At 41.5% G+C, this 21545-nt stretch overlaps 1 protein-coding gene across 1 annotated transcript in view; it reads right to left on the reverse strand.

Annotated features, from left to right (window-relative positions):
- Positions 1 to 202: 202 nt before the first annotated feature.
- Positions 203 to 21545, reverse strand: part of gatad2b (GATA zinc finger domain containing 2B) — a 43320-nt gene continuing 21977 nt past the window's right edge. The window contains exons 2-11 of the mRNA XM_035633874.1: positions 12130 to 12510; positions 10706 to 10835; positions 10221 to 10352; positions 7891 to 8019; positions 6057 to 6227; positions 3750 to 4113; positions 3136 to 3338; positions 2587 to 2697; positions 2081 to 2285; positions 203 to 571 (exon numbers count right to left, since the gene is read on the reverse strand). Coding sequence (XP_035489767.1) covers positions 435 to 571; positions 2081 to 2285; positions 2587 to 2697; positions 3136 to 3338; positions 3750 to 4113; positions 6057 to 6227; positions 7891 to 8019; positions 10221 to 10352; positions 10706 to 10835; positions 12130 to 12509 — 1962 coding nt within the window. The 5' untranslated portion in view covers position 12510 and the 3' untranslated portion in view covers positions 203 to 434. The remainder of the gene's footprint in view (positions 572 to 2080; positions 2286 to 2586; positions 2698 to 3135; positions 3339 to 3749; positions 4114 to 6056; positions 6228 to 7890; positions 8020 to 10220; positions 10353 to 10705; positions 10836 to 12129; positions 12511 to 21545) is intronic.

The raw sequence follows: 21545 nt of genomic DNA on the forward strand, positions 1-21545 counted from the left end.
CCTAAATGGCCGTGGCCTAAAGTGACCCTACAATGGTTCACTGTCACTCCCCATAGCGAAGGAGAGACAGTGTAGAAACAAACACTTAGAAAAGAAAAAAGCATAATGAGTTATAGTAACTGAAGCGAAAATGGTAGTTGCAGGTATAATAATAGTGCTACCAGCAGCGATAATAATGGGAATTATAATTGTTAAACAACGCTGACGAAGAAGATTTTTACTATCATAAGAACATTTGAGATGCACTGACAGTTTAGTGTCTTTGTCCGACTTGGTGGGTTTTCATGGGTTGGTTTAAGGTAGGCACACGGACAGGCACTGCATGCGGTGGGGGGGTGGGGATGTTGGTTGATCAAGGAGTGCTTCAGTATGGCGGAGGGCTAAGAAGGGCAGGATGGGTGTGACATCAGAGGGGCAGGAGGGCTGGTCGGGGCTCATTTCTGTCCGGTGATGGACTGCGATATGGATCGAGGTGGGATCATGTCCAACAGGTACTCTCTCTGCCGGTCTGCTAAGCTGGAGCTCTTATGGGCTCCAACTGCCGCTGGGTTCAAATAGGCAATGTTCAACCCTGAGGGAGACAAGATACACACATCAAGAGGATACACTTCAGACATCCGCCAGACAGAGGCTTTCAGTTTGTTGTATATGTTCAGTGTAAAGATGCCGTCAACACTTCCTGCTCATGTTTTACATTACAAGTCTTCCAGCAGCTCAGAGGGATTCCTTTCTCCAGGCTTTTCATTTGTAACATTTTCAAAAAATAAACAGCAATAATTAAAAGACAAAGGGAGAAAATAAATGAGAGACTGTGACCAGTACATGTGCTGTTTCTTTGTGATGAGAATGATGTTTTACACTGGTGTTGTTATTGATGTGGAAAAGTTCCATGCCAGCAACTACATCACAGGTATTACACATCATACTTATCAGAAACATACTGTGCTGTTTATTCATGGAGGACTTATGTGTAACTGCATTACCACAACCTCTGGATGCACTCAGTGTCATTTCAAGTGACAGGGAGAACCTAACATATTTTCACCACATTCATCACCTCAGTTTAATGTGTTATAACATTTGTGTTTTTTACATTTGAAGTGCAAGAGGAACTCTTATAAGTTTGAGTGGTGACTGTCTGCAGACCTCCACTGTGAGTTCACTGCTGGGGCAGGCTCCCCTCTCAGTACAGGAAATAACAAACTTTTTTTATGCCCCGCAGAAAAGGGATGACAATAAGTGATTTGCAATACTCAAAGTTTGAATGCATGGCAAATGTTCGACGTCAACATAGCTGCCACTATCAATAAATGTAAATATAAATCACCAAAATGATCAAATATTATACGTGTGGGTAGTTAGACTGACGTATAATAAATATAATTAAAGTTACGCTTATGGTGGCTAGCTCTCGTATGTTAGCATTAATTGTGCATTAATGTTAGTTTTTTGTTTTCTGTAATGTCCTAATAATAATGGAGGCTAGTGTTAACGGTTTATAAAATGTTGCAGATGCTCTGGCTAGTTAATTGATATCTGTTGTCATATTAAGATTAAATAAAGACAATCAAAACGTTACTGTTGTACTGTATTAACATCACTTTCCTTCTGGAATTCATCGTTTCCAGTTAGACTGAGCAGTCAGACAAGGTGAGACCGCAAAAATCTTGACATCTGATTGATTTGGAAAAAGTAAAACTGTCTCAGATATTCCCATAATCATTCCTTTTTTTTTACCCTTCTCATTTAAACTGTGGCAAAAATGTTTGCCCACTGGACAGACGCATCAAGAGGAAGCTGGATGACATCACGGAGGTCAGACTTTTAAAATTGTAATCCATTTTGCTTAATGGACAGTGCCTACATAATACAAGATTAATAAAAGAATATTCCACCTCAACAGGCAGTGGGGCATGGTCATTTCTGTAACCCCAGTAACAGTGAGTCAGCTCTACATCATCACATCGATTTCAGGAGTTAAACATTCATCCATACGACATCAATAACTAGAGCTTATAAAATCAGGACCTTCAGTCTTTGGATTAAGTGGCTTGTGGAAACAAACATGTACAATAGGTACCTGGGATGTTGTAGATCTGGCGACGGCCGTCATGCTGCAGTCTGTTGCTGCTGCTACTGCCTCCGCCGCTGCCACAGTGCTTGGCACTATTCATTCCCATGAGGCTGCTGGCCACCGACAGTTGGGAGGCCTGAGCAAAGTTTGACAGGACGCCCCGCGCCGAGTTGGACAGACCTCGCTGCATGGAGGCCTGAGGCTGGGGAGCCTGAGGGAAATACAGACACGCCATTAACACCACCAGCACTAGGCAGAAATTACACAATTACAAATCACAGCTGGATTTTTTATTGAATTAGATTTAGTTAACTATCATGCCAATGCCAGAGATATTCTGGTAACATTTCTTTGAATCTCTCTACATAAATCATTCTTAAAAGTGCTGCTTTAAACCTTTTTTTTAGGAAAAGTGAAGATAAAAGCTCAAATCAATTATGAAAAAGAGGATGAAAGTTCATGAAGAACTCAAAGAATAATATGGATCTGTCACATGACGTGCTGCAGTGTACCTGGCGGAGGGCATGATGTCGGATCATGGTGTCAGTCTTGGAGGCGTTGGGGCCAGTTGGGACTGAGCAGGGAGAGAGGGCTGCCTGCTGCTGCAGCCTCTGTTCAATCTCCTACACAAGCACACACGCACACAAATGCACGTTTTATAGAAATCCTTTCAGGAAATGTGTTAAAATCAAACTGTGAAATCTCTCATGTACAAAATTTGTTGCAGCTCCAAACTGTGGTCAGGTGCTTCCTGATTGCTTTGGTTTTGACATGTCATTAACTGAACCAATAGGACAATTCATACTGCCTGTCAAGACAAACCACAACCAGGCCATGAGGTCCAAGGTCCCTCTGTAGACCTGTTGAGGACTAGGATTACTGTGGCCTGTGCTTTGAATACTAGTGTGATATTTCAGGTTTTCCTTTTTAATACATTTTACTTTGTCATTGTTGGGTATTGATTGTAGACTGATGCGTTATGTATATTTAGTAAAACAACTATTTTAACTATGTTAAAATGATACTGGTATATCCTGATGCAGAGGGACAGTGGGACTCACCTGCTCCTGCTGCAGGGCCTTCACAAAGGCGTTCTTCAGCCTGTTGGTGTGTTCTGCCTTCAGAGCCTTCTTCTGATTGGAAGTCATGCACTGCTCACAGAGGATTCGCCCGCTCTTCTCTTGCTTCCAGTGAGGGGTGAAGTCGGTTCTGCACTGGGCACAGAAGAAGGGCTCCATGCGGGCCAGATTTCCTCTGAGTTTACCTGCAGACAAGACTCAGCTTCAGCCCACGTCTCACAACAGGGATGATCTCTCTCTCTCTCTCTCCCTATATATAAACAGACTTCTATTTCTTAAAGATTATTTAATACTGTCTAATTATTTTAGCATTGCACAAATATTTTGCAAAAATAACAACATATTACATTATATTTCTTCTCCTTTCCAGTGACAGTGTGACCCACAGGTGTCACAGCATAGACTATAACTTATAGACTTAAACTGTCTGGATATCTGAAAGAAGGTCTTCCATCTCCAAATTCATACGGTTCTTCTTCTAGTCTTTGATGCGTCTCATAAATAAACACTTCCTGACATATGAGGTAGAAACCATAGCCCTACAGTATATGGGTTTTACTGGTCATGTTACGTGTCTCTGAGTGTCAGGTGCTCACCCTGACTGTCGAGCACACTCTGCACCACCTCCTCCAGGCCCACCATGTAGATGAACTCGCTGTTGGCGGCAGAGGGCAGGAAGTGGAGAAGAGGGGCAGGGGGTTTGGGTGGAGGGATCTCCAATAGGGTTTTCTCCAGCTGCTTCCTGAGGGCCAGCTTGGCCGCAGCCTGGCTGCTGGCCTGGTCGGCCATTGAACTCACCCCTCCACTGGCCGACCCGGACATGGTGGACGGGCTGACAGCCGAAGCTCCGCCCATGCCGCCTGCCACCCCACCGGCCCCCGCTGCCGCTTGCATGTGGGCCAGGTTCATGTACATGGCACTGGAGCCTGAGCGCTGGGAAGCTGCCACCTGCTGGCTGGCCTGCACGGACACACACATTCTCTACTTGTATTATTCATTATTAAAAGTCACATTTTTAAGGTTTGAATGCTGCCATACAGTTTACAATATCAGACATTTTGCTTCTATGAGGAAGTGGTTGTGTTTTTGTCCCAGCATTGGTTTCTAACTGCAGTTTTTTGTCTGTGCTCTCTGTGCACTCTTGCAGCTTGTCTCTGGTCTGACTTGGTTCTGGTTCTGGGATTGACATTTTCACAGGTTCATTTAAGTCTGTGTGTTAGTGTTTCTAAAACTGCAGTCTATCCAAGCAGACTCTCAGTCCCTGTTCAGACCTGGTATCAAAATCTGTCTCAGGTGATCTGAAATGGAATACCATTCATTTAATGTAACTGATCTCGGTGTTGTTTGAGCGTTGCTGCGGTGGGGCCTGAATGACTGTGCTGCTTGCCCCCACTCACTGAACTGTTACTTTAAACCAAAACCACAATAAGAGAAACAATCGCCTCTTAACTATGGAGGTTTTCTCCTATCTTCATTCAAAGGCGTGGTCATTATTTTTAAATTTTCCGTTCAGGGCTCTGGTCGATGACATACCTGTCATTGTGGGACTCAAAGGAATCAAACTGAAGCTCAGGATCAAAGAAAATCTACATGTGAAACTAATCAGGTAGATAAACTTCAGGATTGTCTTAAAGACATAAAGGCCTGGATGACTTATAATTTTTTACTTCTAAATTCAGAAAAAACTGAGGTCATTATACTCGGCCCTAAACACCTCAGAGAAACATTATCTGATCATATAGTTACCTTGGATGGCATTACCTTGGCCTCCAGCTCTACTGTGAGAAACCTTGGAGTTACCTTTAACCAGGACATGTCCTTTGACTCACACATAAAACAAGTCTCTAGGACAGACAGCCTTCTTTCACCTGCGCAATATCAAGAACATTAGAAACATCCTATCTCAAAAGGATGCTGAAAAATTAGTCCATGCATTTGTTACTTCTAGACTGGACTACTGTAATTCCTTACTGATAGGATGCCCCAATAAGTCTGTGAAAAGCCTCCAGTTAATCCAAAATGCCGCAGCTCGAGTTCTGGCAGGAACTAGAAAAAGAGATCATATTTCTCCAGTGTTAGAATCTCTGCATTGGCTTCCTGTAAAATTCAGAATAGAATTCAAAATACTGCTCCTAACCTACAAACCCTTAATAATCAAGCTCCATCATATCTTACAGAGCTCCTAGTTTCATATTATCCCAATAGATCACTTCGCTCTGTAAATGCAGGACTACTTGTCTGTAAACAAAGTCTGTAAAAGTAGAATGGGAGGCAGAGCCTTCAGCCACCAGGCTCCTCTCGTCATTATTATTGTTATTATTATTATTAATATTAATATCATCACTAATAATAACAACAACATAATTGTATTTTTTAATTATAAGTATCAGTCTGGTAGAGATTAAAGCGGCGGTTGTTCAACTGTCCTCCCTCTCTCTTCTCTCCTACTGTCTCTCCTCCCACCCTCTTTCTGCCCACCTCTCCTCTCTTCCCCATTTCTCTCCTCACCCCAACCGGTCGAGACAGATGACCGCCCACAACTGAGTCTGGTTCTGTCAGAGATTTCTTCCTGTTAAAAGGGAGTTTTTTCTCTCCACTGTCGCCAAGTGCTTTCCTCATTGTGGGATTTGTTGGGTTTTCCCTGTAATATTGTACTATTGACCTCACTATAAGTGCCTTGAGACAATGTATGTTGTGATATTGCGCTATACAAATAAAATTTAATTGAATTTAATTTAATGTGAGCAGGGACAGTTTGAGGGCAGAGGTTTTATGGAAAACAATGAAAAAAAGCTACCAAACAAACAGTCTCTGTTGGACAGAGTAGTACAGTACATTGTGTGATATAAGTGAATGCAGTGCAGAGCTTAGAGCAGTGAGCTGGACTTGGTATGAATCTATACCTGCTGGTAGCTGACGGCGTTGGCCATGCTGCCGGAGCCGGAGCGAGACATTCCGGGCTTGGAGGGGATCCTCTGGCCATGCAGCTGGGCGGGGTTGGGGGCTATCACTCGCTGGGACATTAGCATTGGTGGCAGGTTGGCATTGGCTGCTGACCTGATGACTGTATGACCCTACAGAAAAAAAAAAGATCAGTTATACAGAGGTGCTATGCAAATTAGCTAGAACAACCAAGTGAACCCTTTGAAATTACCAGCATTTATGTAAAAACAATTTCACAAAAATGCAAACACCCAATCTATTTTAACTAATAACACTCACATTACTGCATTGCTCTTCCCCAAACCATTCAAACATTCACTGTCAGGGTTGGAAAAAGTAGGTAAAGCCCTAGCCCACTAATAACTTCAGCCACAGTCGGTTGAGTCAGTAGTTAGAAAACCTTGAGTCCAGTCAATGAAACAAATTAGGAGGTGTTTGCAAGAGCTACTCCAACATTTTGAGCTGGCCATTTACAAGACGCATCTATTGATGTGAACCATGCCTCGCAAAAAAGAGATTGCAGAAGACCTACGATCAGGTGTAGGTCATTTGCATAAAGCTGGAAAGCGTTACAAAGTATTGTCTATAATGGAGACGGTAATGTTGCTAGTTTCCTTGGAAGTGGGCGCCCAGTCAAAATGCTGAATCTCAATGAGGTAAAGACGAACCTTAGAGTAACAGCTAAAGGCTTGAAGGAATCATCGGACCATACGCAAAACATTGAACCGGCAGGGTGTCCATGGCAGGACACTGCGGAAAACTCTCCAAAAAAAAAAACATTGCGGCGTGCCTGAAGTTTGCCAAAGAGAACCTTGACACTCCACAACACTACTGGGAAAACCTTTTGTGGACTGATGGTTGATGATTGAATTTTTCGAGGAAGAGCACATAGTACTATATGGCTTAAAAAGTGCACTGCTTACCAACATTAAAACACAAACCCAACAGTAGCCATTTAGATAGCCAGTATTTAAATAAGAACATATGTAGAGGTCCGCCAGTGTGAATGTAGCTCCTTACATTCATATCACCAAGTTCACCAAGTTGTTGTCATCCCTGTCTGCAGGGTTAGGGTTAGGGTCTCCTAGGGAATAATGCTTTGATCTTGTTAAAAGGGACCACGATTTATTGCAGGGCTGCTCGCATTGATCAATAAACATACATCTGAGTCTATACTACTGTGTATAAATCTCCTTTTTAATACAGAGGCAAATTTATGTGAATGTATTTGTACCACAAAACAGGTTTGGAGAGAATCCATATTAAAGAGGAAGTCCTCGCTTCATGTAGACGAACTGAGCATGTGCTGTTCAAATAGACATTGTACACAGTGTGGCCAGCAGAGGGCAGCAGCTGCCCAGTGACCCCCCCCCCCCCCCCACACACACACACACACACACACACACACACACACACACACACACACACACACACACACACACACACACACACACACACACACACACACACACACACACACACACACACACACACACACACGTGCTGACTATTTATTAGCATCTCAACATGTAATGGAGGAGCTGGGCTCCATCATGAGAGTCTGGACTGAACCAGGCCTAATGTTAGTCTACACCTGATTTAACCCTGATCTCACAGAGTCTGGTGAGATGATGATGTTGTAAGGTCAGGTGACTACACACAACAATGGTCACAAAAAACTCAGACTGAAGCAAATTGGAGATAATAAAATCACAGAGTTCTGTCTCGTTTTCCTAAGTCACAGCCGATTTTTCTACGGCCTTACTGTGGAAGTGCAGAAGTGAGAACACAGACCTGTGCAGTGCGGAGGTTCTGGGGCTCAGAGTTGTGCAGGCCCGGCCTCACTGGCAGCTTCCCCAGGCCAGGAGAGCTGTGCATGGGAGGAGGCTGAACAGAGGACGGAGCGTTCTGGACCACAGCGACCTGCACACAGCAATCAACACTAAATGAACAGTGCAATTTAACAGCACATGAGCTTTTATTACACATTCCATATTATATTTCAGATCATATTACAGAAGCCATTTACAGCTTGACCACAGCAACAGCCAATCCGACACCATCATACCGATTGACTCTTCAAATGCTTGTGATCATTTAATATGTCATCCACATTAGATGGTCAACTCCAACAGTCCTGCACCTCCAGGAAGTTACAATGTTCAGTTTGTGTTGAAACTGTTTAAGAGGGCAATTCAATTCAATTTGGGGCTGCAGTTTGTAAAATATCGGAGAGACATATTGATATCAATGTTTGCCGTTATAAAAACTTTCAATTTAAAGAACAATCAATGAGGTGTGCATTTATGTTTACATTTTACGCATTTTCCTATTTCCAGTGCTATAAATTTGGTTGTATTTGTGTTTTATTTTTATTTATAACGAAGTTGTAACTGTAAATTAAAATGGCACGCAGTAGAGCGCATACCTCCTCCAAAGCCCAACAGCCTCCTTAAATTCAATCAAGCCACATCAAATTGCACATATTCATAGATATCAGATATTAGATAGATATTAAAATCCATGAAAACAATTCCTGAATGCGTCCGTTTGTCCGGATCAGTGCCAAAATTTAATGGGTTCTTTCTTGGATCCTGCTGACAAACGGCCAGGGGCAAAAGCATTACCTCTACGGAGGAGGTAAATATCAAGCCTCGATTACATTTCATTGTCATAAGGGTTAGATAAGGACATCTTAGGAATCATTTCCAATTTGTATTAATATATCTATGGGCTAATATATCAGTATGAGAATTTTTTTACTCCCTAATATCAATATCGGCCCCTAAAATCCATATCAGTCGGGCATTAGCTGATACTAGCTCAAGTTATGCCAGATCAGTCCACACAGTATTTAGTGTGTACAGACAGTCACTGTGTCAGAGCAGGTCATCAAAGAGCCATTCATTCCTGCTGACCTTAATAAAAGGCAGTGTACCCCTCAGGGCCTCAACCAATCAGACATTGGCGTGACTTGTCTGAAATACCGACGTCACTTTTCCACCTGACAGCACCAACAAGATCATCATTCCTCTCTTAGAGCAGTCTCCAGTGGTCAGTGTGAGAAGACAGACAGGATGTCAGGATGACATAGCCTACTCTCAACTCTTTGCCGCAGTAAAAACTTTACAACTCAATCTACACTCACAATGACATTACCATGCAATCCTCCACAAACCCACCAAGAGTGTATTTAACACACTGGGGAGTTTATCTTCAGGTCAGTAAAGCTTGCCAGGTGTTCAGTCATCCACACAAAAAATATCCTGGTGGTTGCTCATACCAGCTTCCTTTAAACTTCACCTATATACATGAACTACCAAATATGTATAAAAAGTGTTCACATGAATCCAACTGTCCTTTGAACCTTCAGACAACTCAGTAACAACAAGTCATATATACACTCAGCTCAGCTCACACAGGGCAAACAACATGCAGAGGCTTCTGATGAACTCTGAACTAACTGAAGAAAAGAGAGAGTGATGAGAACATAACTTTCCAAACTCTTTGATGAAGGCTGCAGCATTTACAGCCAATTGCCAAAATATGCTTTGGTAGAGTGTTGTGGATGCTGTACAGTATGTGAGATTTGTTGTATAAAGGTTTTCATAAAGAAACATACTGACATGTATTTATATAAATAATTTCCAGTGTAGTACAGTGTAATGTAGTACTACTGTTAGAACTAAATGGCCTTCATTCTAAATTTAAGTTGTAGTATCAATGTCAACGACAGTAACAGTAGTCATCATGAAGAATGGCCCATTTTAATTCCACATGTCTACATCAATATCAGCGCTTTAGTTTTTTAGATCCCTAATATCTAAGGTAGAAGTTCTACAGTTCTATATGGCTAACAGCGAACTAGAAGACATTCACAAAGTGACACTGATTCTCCAACATGATCCCACAGATTGTGTCTGAAAACAAATCTTCAAATAGTCCACCTTTTGTAAATTGTGGGTTTGGACATTTTGTTTGAACGAATCAGTATTTCGGCTGAGCTCCTGGTTGAGGGGGTGACGGGGAGCTTTAGTAGGCGCTGATTCTGTGTGGTTAGTGATGCTGACTGTGATGCTGTGATGCTGACTGTGGACATGTGAGGTGTCAACAGCAGCACTGACCTTCTGCACAACGTTCTCCTTCTGCATCTGACTCTGTCGGAGCTTCTTCAGCAGCACCAGGCGAGCCTCCTCCAGACGCAGTTCCTCTCTAAGAGCTTTGATCATCTGCTGCCTTTCCTCGCCGCTCTTCCCCTGGAACAAACAAACCAACCAACACACGCACACAAAATCAGTTTACAAGTGGTATCAGAGGGAAAATTTAAGGGAACTAATTACACACCTTTGAGCTGTGCAGACTGCCTATATAAATGTTAAGACGAGCAAAAGCAGCAATGTGGTGTGTTATAGATATAAATTGTTTTATGACATGCAGCATAGGTCCAGCTGGCCAGGAGTCCAACCAGGGACCAGTTGCTCAAGCACCCCAACCATTCTGCTATTGGGTCACTTGCAGAGCCTTTCTTCTTGCCAGCCCAAACACGGACATGTGAGGATGTATTTATCAAGCTGTGCATACGTGCAGTGACTGCTGTTGATGGTTTTACCTTGAACATATCCAGGTTGGCTTGGTGCAGGCGCTCCTCAGGGCGAGGTGTTGTTCGGGGACTGGATGCCTCGTTGTCTGACAGGATGATGACGTCCGGAGACGGAGTTCGTCTGTCATGTTCCACATCACTTCACGGGAAAACAAGAAAAACAAAACGTCCTGTCAATTCGTGGAACATCTGAAGCGCAGGTTCATCATCACATATGCCACTTTCTCAAAAGTTGATCTGGGCGTGAAGCTTTGAGGCCAACTGGAGAGTTGTTCAGATGTTTGCTCAGTTTGGAGTTTAAAAGATGTGTGCCACTTCCCAGTTCGGAAGAGTTTGGATTTACAAGAACACACTCTGATCCAGGTGTTAAAACATCTGGGAGGCAGTGAAAAGTGAGTGTAGGCGTGACTGTGCAGTTGTGTGATTCAGATTTCTTTTTCCGCATGCAGCATTTTTGTCCTTTGCATGTATTGAACATTTTGGTTTAAATCAGTTTTATAAAGTATTAAAGAGATCTGGACTCTGGATCTGGAGAAATCATATACTGTGAACAATAGTGTTGGGGGGGCGGTCATTTTTGTTTGGATTATATTAGAGTCCGGCCTTTTTTTCTATTATTTGATATTCTGCTATTATGTGAGAATTTACACTAGCTTCGGTGAATGTAATATAACACACACACGCGCATGCACACGTCAGCCCAGCGAGCCGGGAAAGTTTGCGTTTATTGGGTCAGATAAGCTGGAGTTTACTGAGTGGACAGACAACGCACGTATAGAACCAGGTTGTGGAAAATGTTTTTGATAGCGCATTTTATGGTCCACATTTAAATGTTCACACATTTGTTGGTTAGCACTTAAAGTTAAAAATGGGACACATACTTTGATGTGCACTGAGGGATGTGTTCACAAAGATGGGCGAACATGATGGATGTGTCCCCCCCCTTACTGTTTCGATACACCCAGCTATACCTTTATTCAAACATCTAATGAAAAGCAAACAACGGTTTGTTTTGGAAAAGTCATGGCCTGTTAAAGCCTCGGGCACAAACACGATTTTCAAAGTCAGTTCTGTGTACCATTCATACTACTTGTAATTGCAGGCTTTCAGATGTTGTACTGTTCACACTACGAGACTCATCTGTGATGGAGGTTCACACACTACATGATCTTTCTCCAGGAGTAATCTCTCCAAAGTACGAGAAGTGACACGGGAAAATATGTGATACACGTGCAAAACAGGAATTGTTTGTCACTTTCACGGTGGACGTCAAAAAGAAACTGTGATCAATATAATGCAGGATACTCTTATGTTGACAGGTCAGAAACAGGAAGTACCTCCAATAAAGATTTGTCAGAAAATTTACTATTAATAATTATTAAGTCCCTAAGAGGGATTCTTCCTCCAGCCACTATGTTTAAATACATTCTCACCATCTTCTCCCAGCGCTCATATCCACCGGCTCATCTAGGATGTTCTCCTTCCCATTCTTACTGGGTCCAACATGGCCCCCGTGGCCTCCCAGCCTCAGACTCCCATTTAGTTTCTCCTCGTAAGCAGCACCCATTAGGCTCTGGTGGTGGAGGGAGCTAGCTCCAGGGCCCTTTCCATCTCCCAGGGGCCCTGCGACCTCCAGGGCAGCTAGGTCAGCTAGGTCCTTGCGTTTGAGCAGTGCCAGCATCTTGAGGCGCTCCATTGCCTCGTGGCCCTCCATTTTGAGGCGCTTAGCCAGTGCCTCCTCTCGATCACTAGGGGACTCCAGGCCTCGCTTCAGCAAGTTGAGCCTCAGCGCCTCCTCAGACATCCGCTCCATCCTGTAGGAAAAGAAACAAGGGTTAAAGCTACAGCAGACACAAGCCATCAGGGTCTGAAACCAGCTGACACTGGGCAGAATGAATTACAAAATACGACACAGTGATGTCACAAATGTGCTAAGTGGCATATTGCGCTGCCACAATAGTTTTTAACTGATCATTCAAGTCAACGTTTTGACCTAGTCTCGTTTTTCACATGAACAATAAAGAACACTATGAAAATGGCCTATCCCCATGATATCCTCAAGTCTCATCATGTCCCACTGTGGTGATTCAGAATAACTCTAACTCACTTTAGATATCAGACTTCTCTGCAACATCGAATGACGGTGATGCAACATCACCGTTATTATTAATTACAGCTACAGTATTTAATATTTTTCTCCGATTTTCTATTTGAAATATTCTCTAAAACATGTCTTCATGTTGAGAGGTTATGTCAGAGGCGTCTGTGACACAGACACATTGAACAGCCCAATCAACATGTGAAAGTGCTCCTGATCTACTCCTCATCTCAAATTGAGGCTTTAGGCTTCTATTAGCTCCATGTCTGAGTCACTGGCGAACAAGCTACAGATTCCTGCATTAGCTAAGACAGTGAACACAACAAAGATGTAGGTGGATGTCTGGGCGGAGCGTAACAGAGCAGGGAGAGGGAGGGTGGTTTGCTTTCCTGTCTCACAATAGCTAATAAATGTAGGTTGTTATTCTCAAAAGAGTTAAGTGAGCTTGTTTTAATAGTGACTAGTACCAGCTAGAGAACAGATATTTTTATATCTGGCATTAACATGTGATTGGTTATTTATGAACAACTTATAAAAACAAAACACATTGACCAAGTTCTAAGCAGAGACATTCCGTTTTGGAATAACTTGATTGATGATAACATAAGCACAATGAAATGCAGATGTAAATACACACAACTGTGCGCAGCAATCAGAATGCCAACTGATCGGCCAGACCACCACCTCTGGGGATTACAGCCAGGTTTAAATAACCTGGGACAAGGTCTGCACAACCTGGGACAAGACCAAAAACCTAAAAGCGTTAAACATGGCTCATAACTACACCTAGGGGTGGGCGATCTGGCCCAAAGATCATATGATTAACTATCCCAAAAGATCAGAATCACGATCCACGATCTGAATCACGATTTTTCTCACCATCTTGGCTACAAAAAGTGAGACAAAAAAACAACGAAGAAACAAGTGAGTGGCTTATGTCAGAAAAGGACAAATAAAAATTAAATATATTTAAAAAAATAACAGATCCGTGTTTGACTTGGACCAGCAGAAGGGGAGTGTACTTTCACTAAATGTTTCGACAGATCGCTCATGTTACCGCCTTTATTTTCTTTATTTTGAAAGATGTAGGTGGATGTCTGGGCGGAGCGTAACAGAGCAGGGAGAGGGAGGGTGGTTTGCTTTCCTGTCTCACAATAGCTAATAAATGTAGGTTGTTATTCTCAAAAGAGTTAAGTGAGCTTGTTTTAATAGTGACTAGTACCAGCTAGAGAACAGATATTTTTATATCTGGCATTAACATGTGATTGGTTATTTATGAACAACTTATAAAAACAAAACACATTGACCAAGTTCTAAGCAGAGACATTCCGTTTTGGAATAACTTGATTGATGATAACATAAGCACAATGAAATGCAGATGTAAATACACACAACTGTGCGCAGCAATCAGAATGCCAACTGATCGGCCAGACCACCACCTCTGGGGATTACAGCCAGGTTTAAATAACCTGGGACAAGGTCTGCACAACCTGGGACAAGACCAAAAACCTAAAAGCGTTAAACATGGCTCATAACTACACCTAGGGGTGGGCGATCTGGCCCAAAGATCATATGATTAACTATCCCAAAAGATCAGAATCACGATCCACGATCTGAATCACGATTTTTCTCACCATCTTGGCTACAAAAAGTGAGACAAAAAAACAACGAAGAAACAAGTGAGTGGCTTATGTCAGAAAAGGACAAATAAAAATTAAATATATTTAAAAAAATAACAGATCCGTGTTTGACTTGGACCAGCAGAAGGAGAGTGTACTTTCACTAAATGTTTCGACAGATCGCTCATGTTACCGCCTTTATTTCTTTATTTTGAGAGATTATGGGGGGTGGACCTCACACCCTCTGGGGGGCAAGGGGGTATGCTCCCCCGGAAGAAAATGTTGTACATTATAAAGTTAAATCCATCAATCTGCTGAACTTTCACAGCAATTTAAGAGTCTATATCTATGAAGGACTTTTTGCTCCTGTAAATGATTGTGTGCTGTCGTCAAGAATTTTATCATAAACACATAAGTTGTAAGGATATTAATGGAGGTGATCATCATTCATATCCATACAACCTATGTGTTGTATGAACACCAACCACATACCATTACTAAAAAGGGGTAAAAGTAGCTACTTTTGAAAATATCATCCTTTGCATAAAAACAATAACAGAACAGAACAATTAACTGTACAATGAACATCCTATTCTTGCAGGAATCTTTAATAAAATAAGTAATTGGTATAAAATTATGAACAGATTAGCATATTGCAATATATCAGATGATTTTTCCTCATATTTTTAATACCACAGTTCTGTCAATCATGGGTTTTTATTTAATTTCCACTATCATACTTGTGTTTTTCAAAAAAATTAAGTTAAATTTCTGACATACATTTATTTATTTATTTATATTTTAGGGGAAGCAGAGAGACTAATGTCCACTGCTTCTTACCAACCCTGCTAATTATTCAACAAACCTGTCAGTCAGTCATATCTGGAGAACTGTTCTCATCAGCCTGACACTTGGCGCGTGTGCTGTTTAGGGCCCAAAAAAGTACAGTGTTGAATTCTGACAAGGTTATGTTTAGTATTGATACTTTTTGAATAAACAGCTGATCAGCGATTTGAGGCTGGGATTCGTCAATACAAGATACTTTGTCAATACGACAACGGTGCGTCCGGGGTTCTGAACCGAACTTTGATTGAACAGTTGAACAGCTGTTTGTTCAGCAGCGTGGCGTCAGTCACCGCTGCTCAATTACTGGAGGTCACTTTTTGCCGTTTCAAAAAGAACAAACATTTTAAGAAGTGCCACTACACTAGTTACGTAAATAATAACACAGCGGACCTCTCCGCCTCCCTCAGTCTGTTATTAGCGTGTGTACATGAGCGCACGTACAACGTGAGGAGCAGTGCGCTGCTGAGTGACAGACAGAGAGAGAGAGAGACTGAGAGCTGCTCTGCTGGGGTAACTGTGCTAAACACAAATTTGTGCCCAGTCGCGTCTTTGCATTGACTTTGTATGTAATCTACTCGCGCAAATAATTAGGGTCGCGTTCGACGTGAACACACCTTAGAGATCTTTTATTTTGCGATGAGAAGTAAAAAGATATTTTCAATTTGTTCTGAGTCTATGGCGAAACAAATCAGAATATGGCGGCCCGCCACTGTCTAGTCAATGTATGGGAAACACTGGATATGCAAGCAAAAAATCATTTGTTTGATGTTTGTTGAATATAATCTATGGTCAATAAATGTATTTGCATCTTTACCATTATGCATATTAACGTGGGATAATAACCCTTCTCACCCAGTTTTATTAATACACACAAACTTAGGCTCTGTGTGCTGTTGATCACAGTGTCTGCTCTCCCTCTTAACCTCTACACTTTGTGCTCAAGTTTGCCTGCACGCTAACTCAACATGGCACAGCATTATATTTGTGTCACAAAATGAACCAATCGGAGAAGGTCAATCCAGATTGGCTGTTTGGTATCTACCTGCATTTCTACAAGACAAAGGGATGGGTTTGTGGGACCGCAGCCCAGGTATCCAGTCACTGAACATGACGGAATCAAATGGTGAAAACAGCAACAGTGTAGTAAACTGAACATGACATGATATTGTTGATGGAAAGTGGAACATTGATCACGGTACACGGTCAAAAGTCTAGCTGTAATATAATATTTTACAGTAGCTAGCAAGTTGGAAAAGAAAGATGGTAAATGCCCTTCATTTTGCTGCCTGCAAGCTGCAATCACCAATAAAATGTCAGTATAAAAATATTTTATATATTATAATATTTATATGTTTGATATTTTCTAGGTAGAGGTATAATTGGTAACCTAACCATTAGGGTTGTCATGGTAGTGTTACTGGTTTCACACCTTACACACACCAATTACATAACTTGCCCACCGGCTCCACATCCACTCCTTTTTATAGATAACAACCATTCAGTTCATTTTCTCATATCAGTGGTAGCATATATCACTAAATGAAAAACTCCACTATAAAAAATACTAGTTACAAATACTTAGTCTGACTGCAGTTATAAAATGAGTGTGAGCTAAGTGCAGTTGCATCACAGAGTAGCAGAATCTTATTACATGACGAGGGCAAGGGTGACCGATAGGGAGTAGGACTTGGTGTCAGAGGTAAAAGTAAAAGCACTTATTTGGCAACGTTTCTGATTCAACCAAAAGTGTACCATATAACATTAATGAGACAATCTGCAAACCTTGTGTGATGAAGGTGGCAGCATCTGGAGCTGCACCACAAGAGTGAAGCTGCCTGCAGCCAAATCTAACATTAGAGATCAGAGTAAAAGCTCTACAGAAACTGAGCTGATATGACTTATATTGTAAAACGTGTAGTGTAACCTGTAACACCGATGTCGGCAGGGGTTTACTACCCAGTGAGACACTGTGACATCCCTACTGACCGTATAATCTGATCATACAAACACTCAGGCTTAGGGGCACTTCAGCAAAGGAAATTGTGACCTGCGGATTGGGACCTTTTTTTTTTGCGAGAACAGGGAGCAGGGACTGTTCCATATCCAACATCACCGGAGTCAAATTAAGGTTTTTAACTCAGTATAACCACAATGGCCTGAGAATCAGTGCAGTGATGCACCAAGATGCAATAGGGATAAATTATTAATTAGCAACTGATGGTATAAGCTCATTCAGATGGAAGTGGGTTAAAACAGAATAGCCTGAATCTCTCTACTTGATGGTGACAAATACATAAATTGTTTGATATATGTATCTGTGTGTGTGTTGCCACGTGATTCATACCAGCAAGAAAAGGCTTTCGTAAGGATGACAAGCCAAGTCTTATGAGCACATCATAGTCATGTGACCAGCTTCAGCATGGGGAGTCACAGAGAAGTGAACCCATCAATTCTTTTGTTGTCTGGACGTAGTACTGCTTCGTACAATATTAAACATCACCAAATTTCAAAAATGATCAATACCACAGGGGTGGACAGAATAACAGGAAACTCTGTAACGTCCAGCAAAACAACCCTGTAATGAAAAACTACCTTTAGAATTTTTGATGGAAGAGTGGTGACCACAAGAATCTTACCCACTGCTGCCGCGTGAATGCATTTTAAGCATTTAAAATGGTAAAATATATCTTTGGTTCAGGATGAAACTGTAGCAAGTCAGACAAGGTCAGCTGAGTAGGCGGTCCTTCAATGTAGGCGGTCCTTCAACATCTGCAATCACAATGCTAAAGAGTGTGGCCACGTGTCCCATACCCAATTTACACCTGCATTAAAACATGTTTTGGGCGACTAGATTGCAATCACATAATGTTTGACCACATGACTGTACAGATATAAATGTAGCCAAGATGCTTTGAGGACATATTGTGATCTGATTGGCCAGACCATCTCCAGTGCAGCAAATAGACAGCTGGTGGTTATTAGCCAGTAAACATCACGACACCTGAAGGTTGAATGAAGAAGAAACCAATCAGAGCAAAAAAAACAACCAATAACACCAATTTACGGATGGTCACCATCTTCCTGTCTTTTTTTTGTTGTTGTTTGGCACTGCACAAACGAGGATGATGTAGCGTGAGCTTGACAGTGCGATCAGAACTCAATGTGGACACATAATACCAGCTGTCAATGTAATTAACTCTGAATGGGGTTTGAGTGATCGGATCTCAAAAACATCTTTAACATGTCTTGGGTGTAAAAAGCTATCCACCTGTGATCAGATACAGATGTTTACTTACAGTACAGTATATAGCACATTTCTAGGCTTAACAATTACTCTGAACACTTTACTCTAAAGTCATATTCACTGTGTGGCTCAGAAGTAATAGCAGGTCATCCACTAACCAGAAGGTCGGATGGTTAGATTCCAGGCACCACAAGGACCTCTGTCCAATGCACAGCGATGAGGACAATAAGAAATGGGTTTAACATTTCTGTGAGACCACACATCCCAGGACATAATCGGCCACTCATATGTTCAAGTGATGACATCTTCAAATGTCACCTGCCTCTGCAGAGCTGGCAGCATCTGGACAGAACCAACCCTGCAACCCACTCTTCAGCCTGTTGCCTTCTGGGAGACACTATAGGGCCACAAACACAACTTCATCCCAAAAAAATACCTTTGACACCAGACTTCTATCAATTTCTACAAATCATGAAGATATAAGTCTAAGAAATGTAAACAAATCTGAAAATTAGTGGTAAATACTCGAAGTCTACAGATACGCAGTTTTAATTTTAGCGTCTTCATGTCAATTAACTTTAAGCTTCATAAGCTTAACATCAACAACGTTGTGGTTGTGTAAAACATATGATGATTGGAGCAATTGCGTGTAAAACGTGTTTAACAGGTGGTGTAAAAAAGGACTTTTATTTTTGACTTCACTTAAATAGCTATGAGCATAGTTGTCCTTAAGTTACCGTGTCACTGGTCTCTGCTGCCTCCTCTGGGCTGTGTGCACTTTGTGTCATGTGTAAACAAAATGGCATTTTTATTCAGGTGAGGAAGATTGCTGAAGTTTTTTTCAAATTAATCTGTTCTTCCACACGCTGCATGCGTGCAACTTGAAAAAGATAAGGCAGACTTGATTTTCACTTTGATTCATCATAAGGGTGCTCCAATCCATCGGCCACCTATTGTCATCCAATATTGGATCTCAAAAGTAAGACTCACGAGACAATTTTTGTGTGCAGGTAAAATAAATATGGTGTGACAGGCTTTACCGGTGTGGCAGTTCTCAAAAGTTGATTCTTGATCTCAACTTTCAATTTTAAAACCCTCCCAGGTTGATGAGGTCACCGCACATCTCGGGAACGCTGCATACTAGAGAACAAATTCTTTTTTTACCCTTTGTGGTAGCGTTTTGTGTTTCAAATTGTAATGGTATCACTTTCATACGTTTTTTTTATCCAGTCTTGAACTGCACTGTCTATTTCGACTCTGTAAAATAGGGATGTCACCAGAACCAATACTACGGTACTAAGTCGGTCCAAACATTCTGAAAACTCGACGGTACCGAGGTACCGAGGCGGTATTTCTTCTGGAATTGGTGGGGGCAGCATATGGGGGGGGCATAAACCGTTGCCAACAATGCTAAAACAATGTAACGTTACAGGCTACCACATAGTGAGCTAACATTAGCCATTCAGCCTGTGTCCAGTCAACAACATGTAGCTGATGCTCACAGTATATAAGGTGTGTGTGTGTGTGTGTGTGTGTGTGTGTGTGTGTGTGTGTGTGTGTGTGTGTGTGAGTGAGTGAGAGCGTGTGTGCACTTGCGGGCCTTAGTACTGTAACTGTAGCCTCTACGGTTTTCTCATGCATTGTCAGACAGTATGTTTAATAACTGAAATATCTCTCTTCTTTTTTTTGCCACTATGAGCCAGAGGAGGATCCACCAGGAGCAAAGTCAGCAAACATTAATACAGCCAACCACATCAAAAGCTCTTTAGAGGCACAGAAAATATGATTCTAATTCTAATTCTAATTTTAGGCACAGTATTGTTTAAATAATTGGAAGGCTATATGCCACTGTTGCCGTATAAAGAGTTGCTTAATTTTATTTATAATACTAATAAGCCATGACTTCCAATGGCCGAGTCTTATGGCCGGGTATTGCAATAGTAAAGCTGTGTCATAAAAAAGTAATTTTTTTGTAATGCTTAATAGTTTTTTCATTTAATATTTGAAGGCTTCATGCCACTATTGTTGATGTTTTTGTAGTGTTCTTTAAGAATGGTGTCAATCCCTTATTACCTTTATTGCGGTATTGTTTAAGTATTACTGTTTTTATTACACCGTGGTATCAAATTTGGTATTGTGTACGTTTGGTGGTTTCGGTCCGGCTAATAGATTTTTGGTATTGTGACATCCCTACTGTAAACCCAACTCTGAATTCTTCTGTACCTTTTTTTGTGTGTTGAAATCAGGTTAGCAGCATGGTTAATTGCCATGAACTCACAATCCCATGATGCCTTGGGTTGAGTCTGTCTATGTAATTAATAATGTGTAGGTTCTCTTTCACATATTTGAATGGGAAAATGGAAAAAATAACGTTCTCATCAACACATCAAACATTTTCAAAGACTTAAGAGAACATTGTTCATTATTGTTCTCCTTTTTTTTTGGTGTTTATGATCATATATAACTATTTACATATTCTTCACTGCAGCACACATTCTCTTAGCCCAGTTGTGTGTGTGTGTGTGTGTGTGTGTGTGTGTGTGTGTGTGTGTGTGTGTGTGTGTGTGTATATATATATATATAAATAAAACATATATATAACTTAATTGTGCATTACAAGATAAGGAGACCAGGCAACTTAGTAGTAGTCGTTATTGTTCCCAGTGATCTGTAATTGGCCCCAAACATGCTGATAGAAGAAACTCATGAGTTTAAAGTGTCTGCTAAGCAAAAGAAATGAGTGGCTGTCTATGACTGAAATTAATTTGCTTTTTTTGTGGTGTCACAGTGACGTGATCCCCCTCCATTAAGGTAACAACTAAATGTGCAGGCTACTCCCACCTCCTCCTTTGTGACAGACGGTGCGGGAGCACGGTGTGCATCCACACAACATGCAAATGGATGCTCTAATTTCCAGCACTGCACAATGACATCATGAACACCTGGACCAACACTGAAAATGGCAAACAAAATTATAAATCCATGAACCATATTGATCTGATCTGCTCATTCCGTCCTTCTCTAACATCTCTCTCATCTACA

Source organism: Scophthalmus maximus, chromosome 5 (assembly GCF_022379125.1).
Source record: "Scophthalmus maximus strain ysfricsl-2021 chromosome 5, ASM2237912v1, whole genome shotgun sequence".
NCBI classification, from domain to species: domain Eukaryota; kingdom Metazoa; phylum Chordata; class Actinopteri; order Pleuronectiformes; family Scophthalmidae; genus Scophthalmus; species Scophthalmus maximus.